The sequence below is a fragment of the Nilaparvata lugens genome, chromosome 9 (assembly GCF_014356525.2).
Source record: "Nilaparvata lugens isolate BPH chromosome 9, ASM1435652v1, whole genome shotgun sequence".
Taxonomy (NCBI): domain Eukaryota; kingdom Metazoa; phylum Arthropoda; class Insecta; order Hemiptera; family Delphacidae; genus Nilaparvata; species Nilaparvata lugens.
This window is the reverse complement of record NC_052512.1, coordinates 8,110,625-8,127,902: the sequence shown is the minus strand read 5'-3', so window position 1 is coordinate 8,127,902 and position 17,278 is coordinate 8,110,625. Positions and strand designations below refer to the sequence as shown.

Genomic DNA, 17,278 nt, shown 5'->3' with positions numbered 1-17,278 from the left:
TATTGTTTCCAACATTATTTCAGTGTCAAGCATAAATGTCCCCCCATGAAAAATCAATAATCTCACCCTGAAATTATATCAAATATTTTAATAACAGTAACATGTCAATAATTTTGAAATTGCCACCATTACTATTGTAATTGTATCGAATGAAAATATCGATATATTATCAATAATGCTGATACTGTGAAATGGAAATATCAAAGTCTTAACAATCGATATCAGACTAATTCTAACTTTTTCCCCGGGGAAAACTGATTTTATTGCATTCAAAAATGTAGAAATCAGGATGTATTCTACTTTTACTTATTTAAACTATGTAATTTGAATAATGCATTCTCAAACAAAGATGTAGATGACATTTGAGAATATGTATTATTAATAGTCGATAATAATTATTTATCGGTTGTCACGTTATTTTTTTATTTAAATAATGATAGCCTCCTGCTTGGCATCAGTCGGTAGACATGGAATATTTTAATAATTATAAAAATTAGGTTGTGGTTTTTCATAGGATACAGTCTCATAAAAATCTTTATAGGCCCAGATATGAGCTTCCACTATAGTTCTGATAATTCATTAAAAAAAAAATATATATATATTATATAATATATAATATTATATATTATATTATATATATGGTACTTATCCTATAGTATTGAGGAATAAAAATAAATCGCACACCATAAACAATTTGATACATATATTAACAAATATTGCAAAAAATAAATCAGAGCAAAAAATATATAGAGCGATAAAAAATATATAATATGAAACTAGAATAATAATCGAAATCAATTAAATATCACAGGCTAAATACTATTCTCTAAATTCTACAGCACGAAACGTTACCATGTGCTTTTATTTTATGATCATATGCATCTATTTGCATGTAGCTGCGATATCAGCTTGCTAATCCCTGTCGACTTGGACAATTCCATTAAAATAGATTTCTTAAAAATCAGCTTGATAAATTGACAACCAATAATCCAATATATATATTAAATTCTATGGTATCAATAGATTTCTTTGTAATGAATAATATTTATCTCAGGGTACGAGATTCGGCACCCGACGGAATAAATAGAGCAATTCATCTAGTGAATCAGAGCTACAACAAACTATCGTAAATTATATTGCAGAGATTAATGATCATATGAATATGTATTACCAGCCTAGATTTTATGCTTCTTTGATTTATAGATCTTCCAATATATGAATTGATTCGTTATTTTTCTAATAAAATACCTTCAATACTACATTTACTTGCACAAGTATTTTTTACCAAATTCTTAATTTATTAGAAACCCTTTCGACGAGCTAGCTTTGATTCTTATTCTATTTTCAAAGCACTGAGGGCGCCCTATCACTATTTCAATATTTTTCACTCACGTGTCGAAATCTTCTTATGAGCTGCTGATGTCGATCCAACTCCTGGTGGTTCCTGGATTATTGTAGCCGGATTCGTCTCTCCAAGGGGTTACAAAATTATTTAAAAATGAAAATGACTTTTGCTTTATAAGAGCATCACAAAGTCTTATAAGAAATTTAGTAATTCAATTTAACTTCAATTATTACAAGATATAGCAAGGTATTACACTCTATAATTTTTAGTGACCTCTCATGGTGGCATTTGGCAGGCAAGTGTCGTTCTCTTCTCAATTTTAACATTCTCATTTCCGATTTTCAAATTTGCATAAAATTTTAATATTCTAGTCCTCCGCCATTCAAGGCTCAAATAGACCTACTAAAATATCTATTATTACTTATGTTATATATTAATAGTTTTTTGCCTTTGGGCCATATCCAAAACATAGACTATACAACTATTTTATGCAAATTCTATTTATTGTAGAAATATATACAAATATTTTTGAATCGGCTCAATACTGCCGCCTATCAATTGCCATTATGTGATTGGTGCATGCAAATTGTTACAGTATTCATGCGCCTGGTAACCTCCTATTTCCTTAATACATTCAATTATTTTTATTGGGTTTTTAAATATGCTCTCTACATGCTGAGTAACTTTTTATATGTTATATTTGTTTCATGCATCATAATAATTAGCCACGTGAGTCCTTAGTTCCTCAAATTGCATACTGTTTTGCTACAATAAATTTCTGCCAAGGTGTTTGGTCAGATTCCACGTTGTATGGCTCGGTCGATCGTTGGGTCGCCGATCACTAAATGTTTATGCCTAACCTCAATTTTCAATATTTTATATAATATTATATATTAGCAAAAATTATTTCATTCCTCTTAGGCTGTTGTACACTTTAGCCAGGACGTCTGATATATCTAATCTTTATGTTATCTCTTTGGCGATATTAGCCAATTACTTCACTTAGACCTATAAATATTTCAGCTAGGGATTTTTTATTTATCTATCCAAATTACAATATGTTACACGGTGTATTGATAATATTATATCAACATTTTGGGTCTATCGATAGAATGATCTTGTGCACAAGCACAATAAATTTTGAAAAGGACCAACGGTTTTCGAATGAGTTTCGTAGTCTGTAGTTTTTGTGATTTTATCCAGGAAATAATAGGTAAGTCGAGTGATTTTGTTTTTATTGATGTACCGTAAAATGAAAGAATAAATTTATTATAGGTCTAAATACTTATATATTGAATGATAATCTTTTCGAAAGACTATTATAGGCCACACATAACATAACCTTATAACACAACACTGGATACTGTATTATTTAAGGAATAACTTAATAATAATAAGAGAAAGGCCTCTTGAATTTATCATTGCTGCAAATAAGGTGATTATTATCCTAGGCAGACACATTCCAGGGTTATATGCTGGTACATATAAATTTAAATGTGTAACAAAACTTTTTATTCAGCCTAGCCTAAGTAATTGAAGTTACTACAAACTAATCTACACTCATGTTATTTTAATGAACTTAATATCAATAATATATGACTGTGGATTGAAATTTATTCAGTTGTTTTCTGGACCGGCATCAGGCTGTATTTAAACTTTTTCCTGCAAGCAATTGATTCATTTATTTATATTAACAGCTTTATATCTTATTCCAATTTAGAAAAACTATCGGTGTAGTCCTCTCATTTTAGCAATATATATTTTATATAATAAGAAAGAGTGAGACTGTGTGTTTGCAACATGTGTATTTTTCCAATTTTCTTGTCAAAAAATATTATTTGAAATATGTTTAATTATAAGTAAACTTTTGTTTCATCTCTGATAGGAGCTGTGGTGATGAAATTTTCCAACACAAAAGAAAAAGACATAGAAGCAGTACGGTAATCAATACTGGCTGAAGTCTCCAAAAACTCGGTTTACCAGCAAAGAGAAATCTAAGTAAGTCTCAATTTTGATTAATTTGAAACAGAATATAAAGTCAAACAATTTTTTTTATGGGTGATGTCCACATGACCTCTAGGCTTGTGCTAATCATTATAGTTAGTAATCATACCGGGTGAGTCATAATATGTAAGGGAACATTTCAATAAATTAGAGACTGTTGTTGATATAATACTGTAGCTTTCAGGATATGTTACTGGTCAAATACTCTAACTCTTGACGTATGGTACAACTGAATTTAAACCCCTTCATAAGGGGTTGACTAGGTTCAGAATGTATAATATGGTGACTCAATAGTTTTAACTGGAAAATTTTAATGTAAACGCCTATTGTGTGGTACATTATTTTAAAAGGCTTTTTGAAACAAGAAACATAACATCAATTAAAATGTACTATGAAACTTGAATCCAAAACAGTTGCTGATTGAAGTTACAGTTTGTAAAGGAATGAGGGGTTATAACTCAAATATTTTTAATGTAAACACCCATTGTGTGATACATCATTATAAAGGCCTTTTAAAACTACAAAGATGACATCAATAAAAATCTATGATACTTTTTTCCAAAATGGCGGCTGATTGAATTTTATCAATTATTTCTTTAAAAACCAAAACTTCAATCAGCCGCCATTTTGGATGAAAGTATCATAGAAGATTTTTATTGATTTCATATTTCTCGTTCTGAGAAGGCTTTTAAGATAATACACAATGGGTATTTACATTCAAAATCTTTGATTTACAACCCCCAAGTCACCCCCTTATGAGGAGTTGAAATTCAGTTGTATGTCAAAAGGTGGAGTATTCGACCAATAACTTATCCTGAAAGTTACAGTATTATATCTACAACAGTCTCCAACTTATTGAAGGGTTGAAGACTGTGATGTTTTGAAAATAAATTCAATTTTAATATAAATTATTGTTGTTTCACCATTTTATCAAAGCAAAAATCTCCCTATTGGCCATCCAGACATTTATGGTTTTTTCCCATTGATGATGCAAAGCTAATACAAGCAAATGGCTGATACAAAGTCCAACAGCTGAAAAAAGAAGCTTACATGAAACATTTTTGAAATTTGTCAGCTGTTGAATGATTACAAATGAAAATGAGCTTTCTTTTTGTAATTATAGTGTCCAGCTGTTAGATTGCATATATCACTACTTACCAAAGTTAGTAGACAGAGTTAGTCTGTCTACTAACGTTGACTACTTACTACCATAGGAAAAATCCATTTGTCTGAATAGGACTTTATAGTTGAATTTAATTTTTATTCAGTTTTGTGTGAAATTATTGTAAAGTTAGGGTAGAGAATTTACTTTACATTATATTGTGGTTATTCAAAAGTTTTATAAGATTTATAGTTTTTTAATGTAAGAATAAAGAATTGAAAAGGTTATTTATTCAGAATAATTAAGGTAATCCTTCTCCATCTTTTCACAATAAAATATTGTAAAAATGTATTTTAAAAACGTTATTTTCATGTGAATTTTTGGAAATTTTCATGTGGAAGAAATGACCAAATGTGGGACAAGAAATGTAGAAAAAACCGTTTTATTCATGTTCTTTTCTGAGAGTTCAGTAAAACGTGAAAATGTAGAAACAAAAAAAATGTTATTTTCAAGTTTCAGTTTCACGTACTTTTCACGTGAAAAGTTGGAACATTTACACTTTTTCACATGAAAAAATGTGATTTTTTCGACTTTTCCACCAGAATATGACGTTATAATGTAAAACTGTGAGGACATAATTTTCACGTGAAAAATACGCTCTTGTGTTATCTTGGACTTTCCTTTCAGGAGAGGGAGAGTCATGCATATTTAATACATTTTCAGGTTATTAAATAAATTTGCTAGCAGATTAATTCAGGAAATAAAATCCTTATTATCTAATTTGTAAAGATTGTATACTTAGAACTGTTTATTTAACAGAGGCTGGCTCAAACAGCACTCTGGTTTGTGGACTGTATCAATTACATCGAGAACTTTTTGGGGTTGTCTGGCGTCGGGTAGCAAGTTGAGCAATTTAAATGGCTAAGTGCACAATAACATAGGCCTACCTTCATGTTCAAATCCTCCTTGCTTTTAGGATCCCAGGTCCAGATCATGATACGAGACGAGACGACACTTGTAATAAATCACAATAAATCAATATATCACTCTGCAAAAATTGACATTACGAGAAGTGAGCTGTTCGATTGGCTGTCAATCAGCAACTGGCGCGATTATGCTATATGCATCACTCTTGAATTGCCCCCTCCACCACACACGCCAGACAACAAAGGGGAACATTTATATATGTCCGAACATTCCGCCCACCTTGGAAGAACTTCCAATAACAAAAAAAAAAAAAACCACTAATAACGAACCCTACTAGGGAAACTAGGAAAAAAAGGAAAATATCTTCACTCCTCAGGGGCCATTGAGGAGGCTTATACAAAAGGAGTAGAGGCCCACGGAAAGGAGAGGATGGGACGAGAAATGATGACTATATACAACCACTATACATAAAAACAAGAAACCAAGCAACTTGGGAACCTTTCCCACATGTAAAACAAGAAACAAAAAAAAACTAACCACTAAACTTATTGAAATTTCCTTCAATAAGGCCTTCAATAGGAAGGCCTCCCCATCAATAAGGCCTAATCTTCATCAACAGGGAGGAGACATACCCTATTGAGACTTCCTTTTGCAGTCTGTACCTCCACTCTCACAATTCCATCCTGTCCAGGGAATATCTCCGTTATTCGACCAAGCCTCCAGTGAAGAGGGAGTAAGTTACTTTCCTTTAAGAGAGCCATACGTCTAATGTTAACATTACTATGTTTTCTGTACAATTTTGTTCGGGTTTGCAAGCTAGATACATACTCCAATTTCCAACGTTTCCAGAATGATGATACAATTCTTTTGAGTAAACTCCATCGATTTCTCAAGTTCACCGATTGAATTGATTCCTCTGAGTCTTTACTCTGTTGCTAGAGTCATTTTTCTTGCTTCCAATTCAATCTGTTTGGAATTTTCATCATCATTACCGTGGGTTTGGTGTGGCCAGCAGTCCAGTGGTTTGTCTAACCAATCAGAACCATTCCACCACAGAGAATTATCAATTAATTCATTGAGCAATAGTCCTCGACTAGCACAATCAGCTGGATTACATTCGGTTGACACATATCTGATATGCTCTGTAGACAGGTGTTCCTGTACTTGACTCACACGATTTGCCACAAACCTAGTCCAACGGTGAGGTGAAGACCGGATCCAACCCACTGTCACAGTTGAATAAGTCCAAGCTGCAATATAATCTATGTTTATAATTTTTGAAAGCACTTCTTGAACTTCATGTAATAATCTAGCTACTAGGACAACCACACAAAGCTCCCATTTCTTCACTACCTCCACGGATGCTATATCATCCAGTCACATCTCGATTTCCATAGATATTCAATTATACTCTTGAAGGTAAGCATGAAAGGTGTCAAATATCCTAATGGATCAAAAATTTGTGCTAAAGTTGATAAAACATTTCGTTTTGTAGCTAGACTGGATGGAACCTTCACTCTGTAGAAGAGGTAGTAACCAATTGGATTCGATTGGAAGCCAAGAGTTTTAACGGTTTTATCAGACTACAAAGTGAAATCTTTTGCATCAATAGTGCAATGCTCTGGAGGGAGATTTGATAGAATGGTAGAATGATTGCTGGCCCACTTTAGCAATTCAAATTTCCCTTTGCTTAACAATTCAGTAAGCTGCAGTTGCTTGGTTGCTTCCATTGATGAGACTGATGTAACTATATCATCCATGTAAGTAGAAAACCGTAAGGCTTCAGAAGCCGCAGGGAACATTTTTTCTTCATCTTCAATAAACTGATGCGTAGTACAAATGGCAAGAATTGGCGATGATGATACACCATATGACATAGTTGTTAGAGTATACTCTTTCATTTCTTCTCCCTTTTCGGATTTTGTCCATTTTATTTCAACATTATCCTGTCTATCATCATCTAATTCTTCCAAATTTCGTTTCTCCCTTTCAAAAACATCTCCTCCAATTTCCTTTTTCGGTATGGGTCTTCCCATTGGTTTGATTTCATGTGGACTATGAATCACTTTTAACTCTTTCCTTAAATTACCATTGATTGGTAAATAAATGTTGAAGGCTATACCTTGTTCACCTGGAACTTCTTCTAAATTATCTCCAACATTGGTTTTACCTTCAAGATATCCCGATATCTTCCTTGTATTTGTTTCCTTGGATGGTAATTCTACTATGTATCTACCAGTATTCAAACAACAAACAGTTGATTTGTATATCTCCTCACAAGCCATTTCACTTTCCAATAATTTTTTTGTCCTAGGTGGCTCTTCTACGACCCAAAATCGCTTCACCAACTCTCCTGAATTAGCATTGGAATACATAGATTATTTGAGATAGTATAACTCTCCTCTGATACCTTACCCATCAGGCAGTAGCCCCATACAGTTTCTAGGGCAGATGGTGTACCCGCTGGACCAATCACCTTTCTTCCAGTCAGAATGAAGGGGAAGTATTCAGCACCCAATAAAATATCAACCTCCTCTGAAAGGAAAAATTCAGAATCTGCTAGCTCCAGTCCTTCAATATGTGCCCAGTACACATTTTTTATCTGATTTGTAGCTGCTATTTTGTTGACTCCCAACGTGGTGATTTTTAATGAAGGGGAGTTCGGTATTTCAAATTCACAGTTAGTAATTCATCTGTCACTTCCAGTTTAGTATCAGATAATCCATAGATTGGCAATCTATGTGTTTTCTGTACCACTAAACCCAGTTTTTTCATGCATCGCCTTTGTGAAGTTGTGCTCCTGGGGGGGTTATCTCTTATGATAGAGTCCCACGTTATGAAGCTATTGTGAGAAGTTGTAGATTGCAATTCCTTCACAGATAATACGATGTTTCTGGTATTTATAAGAGCAGTCTCTAAATTCCCTCTTTTGCGAATAAATTCACAAAAAATTAAGGCCTTCCGGCTCGCAAAATTACTGGGTTCAAACCTCAGCTCTAGCTCAGTGGTAGAAACATGAATTTTATAAATACAAATAATCACCATAAGGTTCAAGGACCAGGGATTGATAATTCTTACCGCTGCTTCTATGAAGTTTTTGAAGAATACCAGTAAGGAAATTAAAAGAATATTTGATGACTGATTATCAGTAACCATGTACCACTAGAGAATAATCAGGACCAACTATAGTTGTTTCTAGTTGATTCTTAAAACGCTCGTCGTGAGTACAAGTATTCACCAATATACCCTTTCAAAATTCCTTAGAACTTACAACGCCAGTTCTTGAAGCTCTCTGGATCCTTATATGATATAACTGGAACCTTATTAATATAATTTCTTAATATATTTGTTCTGGCTGATGAAATGAATATCATCAAAGGATGATAAATATTGAGTGCTCTGAATAAGGTTAATATTATTTGATTCTATGATTTTAAGTGCTGCTAAATATTTGTTGGTACCAAAACAGCTCAAACTATATAACACGAGATGAGTTAGGATATAATAAAAAATTCTATAAGTTTGTATGCTGACATAAAACACAAAATATATTCCCATAGAAAAAATGTGCATAAAATATTCGATATAACTATAATTCACTTAAATAATCTATTTTTAAAATCTGAATAATTATCACAGGCTTTGCTAATATTCACAATAATGAATTTCAAATTCATAAATATATTATATTTAATACTGGTACTTAGACTTCCAATCAATATAAAATTCTGCAGATAAAAACCTGTTCGGTCTATAAGTTTGATATGGTATATTTTGTTCAATAAACAAAATTAATATTTAATAAATTAATATTCGAACATGAGATCTCAGGGCTTTTAATATGAATTCGGGCAGTGCATGGAAGTAAGCTTCCTACATATAATAAATAAATTTATAAAATGTTCTTGTGAACTATGTGATATTGTTCAACACGTGGTGACTTTTTATTTTAACTCTAATTAATTGGAATAGCGCTTTTTTATTAATTATTACCCCACTGAACGTAGACAAATGAGCTCATTTGGTTTGACTTATCACTCACTGACTGAAGTTCTGGATGTTCTCGTGGATTGAATTAATTATTTCCAATAATTAATTAGGTAGGCTCCTTTTCGTCACTGCTGGGCTAACGTGTGATCCAGATTTTTATAAGTTTCTTTCGAATTAAAGCTATTTTTATGGGAATCTTTACAATTACGAACTCTTTGACAGCACTGAGTTCACAAACAATTAACATTCAACAAACATACATTACATTTAAAAAAGGGTTTGGCTTAATAATTCGTTAAAAAATTTTTAAAAGGAATAAGAAAAGACCCTAAACTCCATGTGCATCCTCTCGGGTTGGGATCTTAAGCCAGAAGAAAGAGGTTTTTAGAAAAATTTGCTTCTTCCTAGAATAATTCTATAAGCTACTCTCTGATTGGCCCTCAATTTAATAGACTCAATACAATTGGTTGCCTTGGGAATCAGGGCTTCCTCGGCTTTATAATAGAAAAAATTAATAAAAGAAGTTTTTATACAGATATATGGGGTATTTATCTTAAATTGAATTCATAAATAAATCGTAACATACGATTTTAATAGATAATACATTTAGTTTTTATATGAGTTTTTTATACTCTTGATTTATCATGCTTTTTTAGATTATAATAAATATTTATACAGAAATAATAGCTATTTGTATTTCTACACATCGACTTCCTTTAGTATACATAATATATCCTTTATGAGTGAATTTTATATGATTCAACCGGTCATATGGGTTGATCGAATAATCAGCTGATTCATTCAGTATTGGTTCGGATAATTATCGATTTATCCAAGATCGACTAATTCTTTTCAAAACGTAAACAAGTAACTCTAACCTCAATGTTCATGCATTTTATTTTATTTTTTATTTTTGTAATCCGCCAATAATAATTATGCCGCTTTATAATTTTTTGATCTTACCAATGAGTTCTCATAATTATTAAATCACAATAATACATATTTTCTTATCGTTGTTGATAATGCTATTACTCCTAATCACTAATAATACTTGATTTGAGTTGATTTACTCTTTAGATAGGTCTAACCTTCTTTCCAATTTTATAGTTCTATTACATTTTATTGGCTCATTTAGAATATTTGGTGGTTTCAAATTACCACGTGACACAAAACGCCCTCTGATTTCTGATTTAAAACGACAATTCGAGAATATAATATAAATTTTATGATCCAGTTGGTTTTGGATCAGAAATCATATATGTTACAAAGTCTGCTAATAACTCTACTGAGAATCTTACCTCCTAACAATTCAACAACATATACAACAATAAATAAATTCAATTCAAATACATACGCCTTACATCGGCCAATCTCCTTCTACACACAATACACAATATAAACTATCTCCTCCTCCATACATAATATAAATCTTTTTTCTAATCCACGCTCTGCCCTCAGGCCAGAAGCACATTTGAATGTTGGTGCAAAATCATTGCCAACCTAACAAACTGATAATTCTCCGACTTGCAGAGTATAACATATTTTCTCCCTCAACATAGAACAGTGACTTGTACATTTTCATTTCATTCTCTTGCAGAAATTGGGCTTTGTTTTCATGTAATGGATATTTTTAAAGATAATCTTTGGTAGGTTTTATCAACACGAACTTCTTATTCCTCTAATACATTGAGACTTGGGATTAATGCTTTTGGTGGTAACTATGCGGTTTGATCATTTGGCGGATAATTTTAATGATTTTCTTAATAGTTTATACATAAATAATAATAATATAATATTTCTATAATATCTCTACATGCAATTCACATTTATATGACACTTGATCTTCTTATTCGGGGTATCAACTTTGATGATTTAATAGGCATTGACTATTCTGGTTTTCGTAGTGTACAGCTGGTTTACGTTGGCTTCGGCTTGTCACTTGTCGCCATCTTGATGTTTCTTCCTGCTACATGAAGGTAAGTTGGCTTTTTAACATTAGAAGTTATTTATTCTCTTGTTTCATCAATAAGAAAGGTGTTAAAAAATGGTTTCTAAATTTTTTATTTCTTTATTTTCAGGTGTTGTTGTTCGAAGTGGATACTCGTCTGCGAAATAAGTGTGTTGCCTGGTGTTTGTTTGGTACGTATTTGTTGACAGGTAGATCCATGAATCCCAATATTATTGTTTATATTCTTATCGCTTATTGTCTCGATAATACGGTTTGAGATTAGAAATATTTTCCCACCAAGTTAAATTGGGTTTGCTTTCTTCATACAACTGAACGGTATTACGTTCAGTTACGGCTGCAATTTTGTATGGTCCAGTATAAATATGGAAGAATTTTCTGGTAGTTTTTTCCAATGCATTGGATAATCTATGGCTTTTTAAAAGTATTTCATCTCCGACACTGTATTTAAATTGCTTGGATTTATTATCATGATAATGCTTTCGTGAGGTCGCTGACCTTTCTAATCTCTGTTGTACAATGTGACAGATGTCTAGGTTAGGATGAGTTAAAGCATTCGACGGTGGGAAATCTATTAACTTTTCAATAAACATTTTATTTCTTTCTCCGAAAATAACCTCTACTGGTGTATATCCTGTGTTTTCATTGATGCAATTGTTGAAACATTCTTCCAAGAACGGTAGATATCTAACCCAACTTTGATGTTTTTCAGCACAGTACGCCCTCATGAATCGTGAGATTTCTGCCATGCGGCGCTCCACGGGGTTCGAACTAGGAGAATATGTGGAAGTTCGAGATATTTTTATATCAGCCAGGTCAAGTATTCTTTTCCATGGTTTGCTACAAAAATATGATGCATTATCTGATAGGATGCGCTTAGGTTTTCCTACTTGCGGAGTCCACTTATTCACTATGCAATTTGCTAGGACTTCCCCTGTTAGTTTACCGATGGGAAAGAACATGGTGTATTTAGAGAATGTGCATGTTAATACGAATATATATTTCTTCCCATGTTGTGCTAGGGGTAGAGGACCATAAATGTCGGCTGATACTAACTCCAATGGGGCGGTCGGCAATATAGGTATCATTGCTCCCCTGACTTGATATTTTAAATGTTTGGTTTTCTGACATAGGTCGCATGCTCTTAACACTTTGACTACCTTTTTGTGCATACCTTTCAGATAACAGGCTTCTTTTAGTGTACATATCGTTTTTCTTACTCCAAAGTGGCCAATTCTCTCATGTGTTTCCTTAATCACTTCTTCCGCTATTTCCTTAGGTATTACGATTCTCCAATTATAACCTTGTGGTGTGGTGCGGTGAAATAGGAATCCACGGTATCGCGTGTACTGTCGCAGGTAGTGGGGCGGTTCAGATGGTCCTTCCTCCAGTATTTCTAAAATTTGGGATAGCTTAGGGTCTTCTTTTTGCGCATTCTGAATCCTTCTGGGTGTTAGTGTATTCTTGTAGACTTGAGGTTTGATATTCTCGGGATATGGTATGCTTTCGTCCATTTCCATTGCGTAGCATTTCAGGTTTGTGTCGTTACAGTAAGTGGCATCTAATTCTCGGGATAGAAAATCGGCTGTTTGATTTTGCTTTCCTGGTAAGTGTGTGAGATCGAGGTCAAATTCTTGAAGAGCGAGAAACCATCTTGACAGTCTGTTGTGGTTTAATTTAGCTGTCTTAAAAAATGTAAGAGCTTTATGGTCGGTATTGATATAGATTTTATTTCCCAACAGTAGCGTGCGGTATTTTTTACAGACTTCTACTATACTTAATAATTCCTTTTCAGTAATTGAATAGCGTCTTTGTGCTGGATTTAGGGTTTTACTGAAAAAAGCTAGTACTCCCTTATCTCCTTCGGCACTTTTCTGAAATATTTCTGCTCCTATGGCGTAATCTGAGGCGTCCACATTTATGTAAAATGGCTGGCTCATATCGGGATGACTTAATACAACTATTTCAAGGAAAGCTTCTTTTAATTCTCGAAATATCTTCTCTTCTGCTTCTGTCCACTTCCATGCTTTGTTGGTAGATAATACGTGACTTAATTGGGCAGTGTAGTGTGACATACGGCTGTTGAAACGTCTATAGAATTGAAGAAATCCAATGAATTTCTGTAGTTGCTTTCGGTTGGTTGGTGAAGGGAATTTTCTGATGGCTTCTAATTTACTGCTATCCTGGGAGATGCCGTCCGGGGTGATGATATGTCCCAAATATTTGACTTGTTGTGCAAAAAATTCGCATTTTGATAATTTCAATTTGAGTCCACATCTGATGAGACGACGAAATATTATATCTAGGTGTTGACAATGGTCCTGAATATTTGTTGAAGAAATTATTCCATCATCCACGTAGAGTGTACAGAAATCCGTGACATCTTCTCCTACGGCTTGACGAAGGCAACGAATAAATATGGCCATGGCGTTCCTCAGTCCAAAAGCTAGGCGAGTGAAGCGGTAATTTCTTCCGTTGAATAAGAATGATAGATAATCTCTTGATTCTGCCGCTATCTGGATCTGCCAGTAACCTGCGCTTAGGTCAACCGTAGAATATACATTCTTCCCACTAAAGGTTTGAAGCACCTGCTCTATCTGGTCTGGGCTCTCACGGTCATCTTCCAAAATGCTGTTAAGTGCTCGCGCGTCCAGACATAATCTCACGGTACCGTCCTTCTTAGCAACACAAACAATTGGTAAGCTATATTGAGAGCTTGATGGTTCAATAATCCCCAATTCTAACATTCTGTCTATCTCTGCTATAGCTGCCGGGCGGTATGTAAATGGTATTGGATAAGATTTTCGGTAATAGGCTTCATGAGGTTTGACTTTGAGTCGGCATTCAAAATCTTTAGCTAGTCCTGGTTGTTCTGAGAAGACATCTCTATTTTCAATGAAAACCTTCGCAACACTGTTTTTTGTATCTAGATCCCATTCAGCATAACATTTATCCTATCCAATAATTTTTCAAACATTTCTTCAGAGGAAACCTCTTTATCTATCACGCCGTCATCCTTCGTTGTTAAACTCAACACTTCAAAATGCTCCATGGTTTCTTCCATTTCATGAATTCCCCAAGCTCTAGGCACGCCTTCCATGTGGTATGCAAATTGTATTATCCGATTTTCTCCAGGATGTCTTTTTAAACTGAGAGGTGTAATAATTTCGGTGGTGGTGGTTTCAGGGCTTGCATGAAATTTCAATGTACGGAAATTCAAACAGGTTCGGAAATACTGTAAGAAATCAGCGCCTATTATCATTGATGGACCTTTGACTGGCAACACCAGGAAAGTATATTCAAATATAACTCCTTCTATTTCCACTTCTAAGAGACATTGAGTGGTTACTCTTATTCTTCTGCCAGGATTAATACCGGAAATGTATACATTGGTAAGGGGTAGTATAGCTATTGCATGTTTATCTTTGATGTTCGAAAACATATCCTCTTGTAATAAACAGCATTGCGAGCCACTGTCAATCAGGGCTTGTAGTTTAGTCCCATACAATTTGCATTCGATATAAGTTTGTAGCTGGCTGTCTGATGTCACATCGGTGTCGTCAGGGTTTTCTAAGAGTGTTTCACGCTGATCGTCCCGGAAAGTGGTGTCTATGTGGAGAGGTTTGGCTTGTTCCTCTAATTTGGTAGATGAATAATTATCCTTTGCTTTGGGGGTATCATATAGTCATGTAGTTTTAGAAGTGCTTATTTCTTGATTTGGTGGTGGGTTGTTTGCATGTTGATTTTGGGTTGCTTTTGTTGTATGTGCTACTGTGTAAGATGTATTTGTTCGGTTATGGTTTTGGTGTGTCTCACTTGGATTTTTGTGGTCTCTATCTCGCTTGTAATTATTTCCATTTAAACGATCTCTGCCATCATAATACGCTCCTCTATCCTGTTGTTTATTATTGTAATATTGCGATTTATTTCTAGAACTGTTTTCAAACGATTGACCTCTGCCAGTATTTTCGGGGTATTTTTGATATCGAGTGTTTGCTCCGGCATTTGACATTTGATTCTCACCATTATAATTTTTCCTGAAGCTGTTGCTATTATGATGAGGAGAATGATTGGAATCTCCTGTACGGTCATTTACCTGGCTGGATTCAGAAGTGACGGATTGGATACAGTGTAAATGTTCCATTAATTCTTTGCAACTGGAAATCGAAGATACTGCTAGTGTCATGCGAACATTGTAAGGAAGCTTTTTTGTTAATATATTTGCTAGTGATGTGTCCGCCAAAGATTCGTCTAGTTGCGAATTCTTACACATCATCTTAGCTACGAATTCAGTATATGATTGTCTGCCTCTATTATCATATGTGCATGATATAATCTCTGATAGTGCGTCCATCTGTTTACGTTTACTCCAATACTGCTGCAGGAATTGGGAGATGAAGTCCTCCAGGCTGTTGATATCTCGCATCCGGCTCTGGAAAAACATCAGCGGCTCGCCAAGTAATAGACTGGACAGTTGGAAACGCCATACTAACCAAGAGGTGGGTATCAGTTCCTGAATAGCTTTTATTTGATCTATGAATGGTCGGGGTTGCATATGACGGTAGGAATTATCGAATTTCCCAGACTTTGAAAAAGTTGAGTGCCGTTTACTGCTTCATTCGGTGTATACTGCACTCGACTGACCGGGATATTTTCCATACGTGTCTCTATTCTGGAGACTCGTTCTTCATTTGCGATCCATTTATCATTCATAATTTTCTTATGTGTATTCACTTCATCATACAATCCGGTTAGCTTCAACTGCTGTCCGCCTATAGCATTCTCCAACATGCCGTATCTCTCACTTGATTTTGCCCCCTCCTCCGCTAAATTTGCTATACATGCCTGCACGTTACTTTGTTCCTTGACTATTTCTACTATTTTCTTATTATTTTCCTCCACTTTCGACTCTATCTCGCCCTTATTTTCTAACACCTTTCCCATGACCGTTCCCATGATAGCGGTGCCCAGCTCCTTACCCAATACGTCCACCTGTTTTTCAACTTCCTTTGGTACGTCATCCAACCGTTCATTTATTTGACAGGTGACATCATCTAGACGAGTTTCTAGCTTTTTGATAACTGCAGATTGAGTATCTATTTTTGTATCTATTATATTTCTCACTTCCTCCCTGAAGCTAGAAAATTTTGCATCCATGGTTTTAATACCTTCTTGTACAGTCTTGGTAATATTTTCAGTGATAGTTTCACTATTTTTCTGCATAGCTTCCCGGTTTGCCTTCGCTTCATTGTCCTGTCTTGCTAAGATTTGACTGAGCATGAGTTTGAGTTCGTTTGTAGAATCATTTGCCATAAGATTGGTAATGTAACCGACTGAAGAGTCTAATGTTGTATTGCGTTTTTCCAGGTTGGTGGCGGATGGCGGTTGACTGGCGATATCGGATGGCGATTGGGTAGCGGCATTCTCCGTTCCTTCGGCGACGCTTGGAGCGATCTGCGGAGACGCCGGTACCGGGTTGGACGCCCTCACTCCCTCAGTCGGACTCTCATCGGAATTACTCGCATCGACGGCGTTATCGATCTTCGTAGAAGACAATTGGGCTAAGTTTTGCGGGTCGAAACTGATGGAGCATATGCTGCCTCCCTCTCTCTCTCGTGGGGTCTCCGCTGCATCGTCCTGGGGCTGTTGATTTGCCGGTGTCGTGGCTACATAGTTTTGGGGATGTTCGCTGAAGTAGGAAATTTGCGAGTTAGCCGGCGACTGGTTCATGGTGACGTTATTATGGAAAACTTCGAGTAAATAGCCAAGTGTGTTGCCAAGTCTCAGGAATATTAAAATGGATTCAGTGATAGTGCCTATTCTGGATAAAATTGTGTTGTGTTGAAGTTTCAAGTGTCATATACATATATTACAAAAAGACCTTCTAGTGCTACAGGTACGCTTATCAACATAGACAGATATGGCTTACAAATTACACTAATAT

At 34.8% G+C, this 17,278-nt stretch overlaps 1 protein-coding gene across 2 annotated transcripts; it reads left to right on the top strand.

Annotated features, from left to right (window-relative positions):
• The first annotated feature begins 11,289 nt into the window (after positions 1-11,289).
• Positions 11,290-14,266, top strand: LOC111064048. Of its 2 annotated transcripts, none has more exons than XM_039435459.1 (3): positions 11,290-11,344; positions 11,447-11,507; positions 12,047-14,266. In XM_039435459.1, exons 1-3 carry the CDS (start codon positions 11,339-11,341, stop codon positions 12,370-12,372), a joined length of 393 nt encoding a protein of 130 aa, XP_039291393.1. In that variant the 5' UTR covers positions 11,290-11,338; the 3' UTR covers positions 12,373-14,266. The 2 variants fall into 2 exon arrangements, with proteins under 2 accessions (XP_039291393.1, XP_022207400.2); XM_022351708.2 differs by having other exon boundaries at positions 11,297-11,344; positions 11,447-11,525.
• The last annotated feature ends 3,012 nt before the right edge of the window (positions 14,267-17,278 follow it).

Coding starts and splice junctions, on each gene's coding strand:
- LOC111064048 (XM_022351708.2), top strand. Junction 11,526..12,046: donor TGGTACGTATTTGTTGACAG/GTAGATCCATGA, acceptor GATGTTTTTCAG/CACAGTACGCCCTCATGAAT.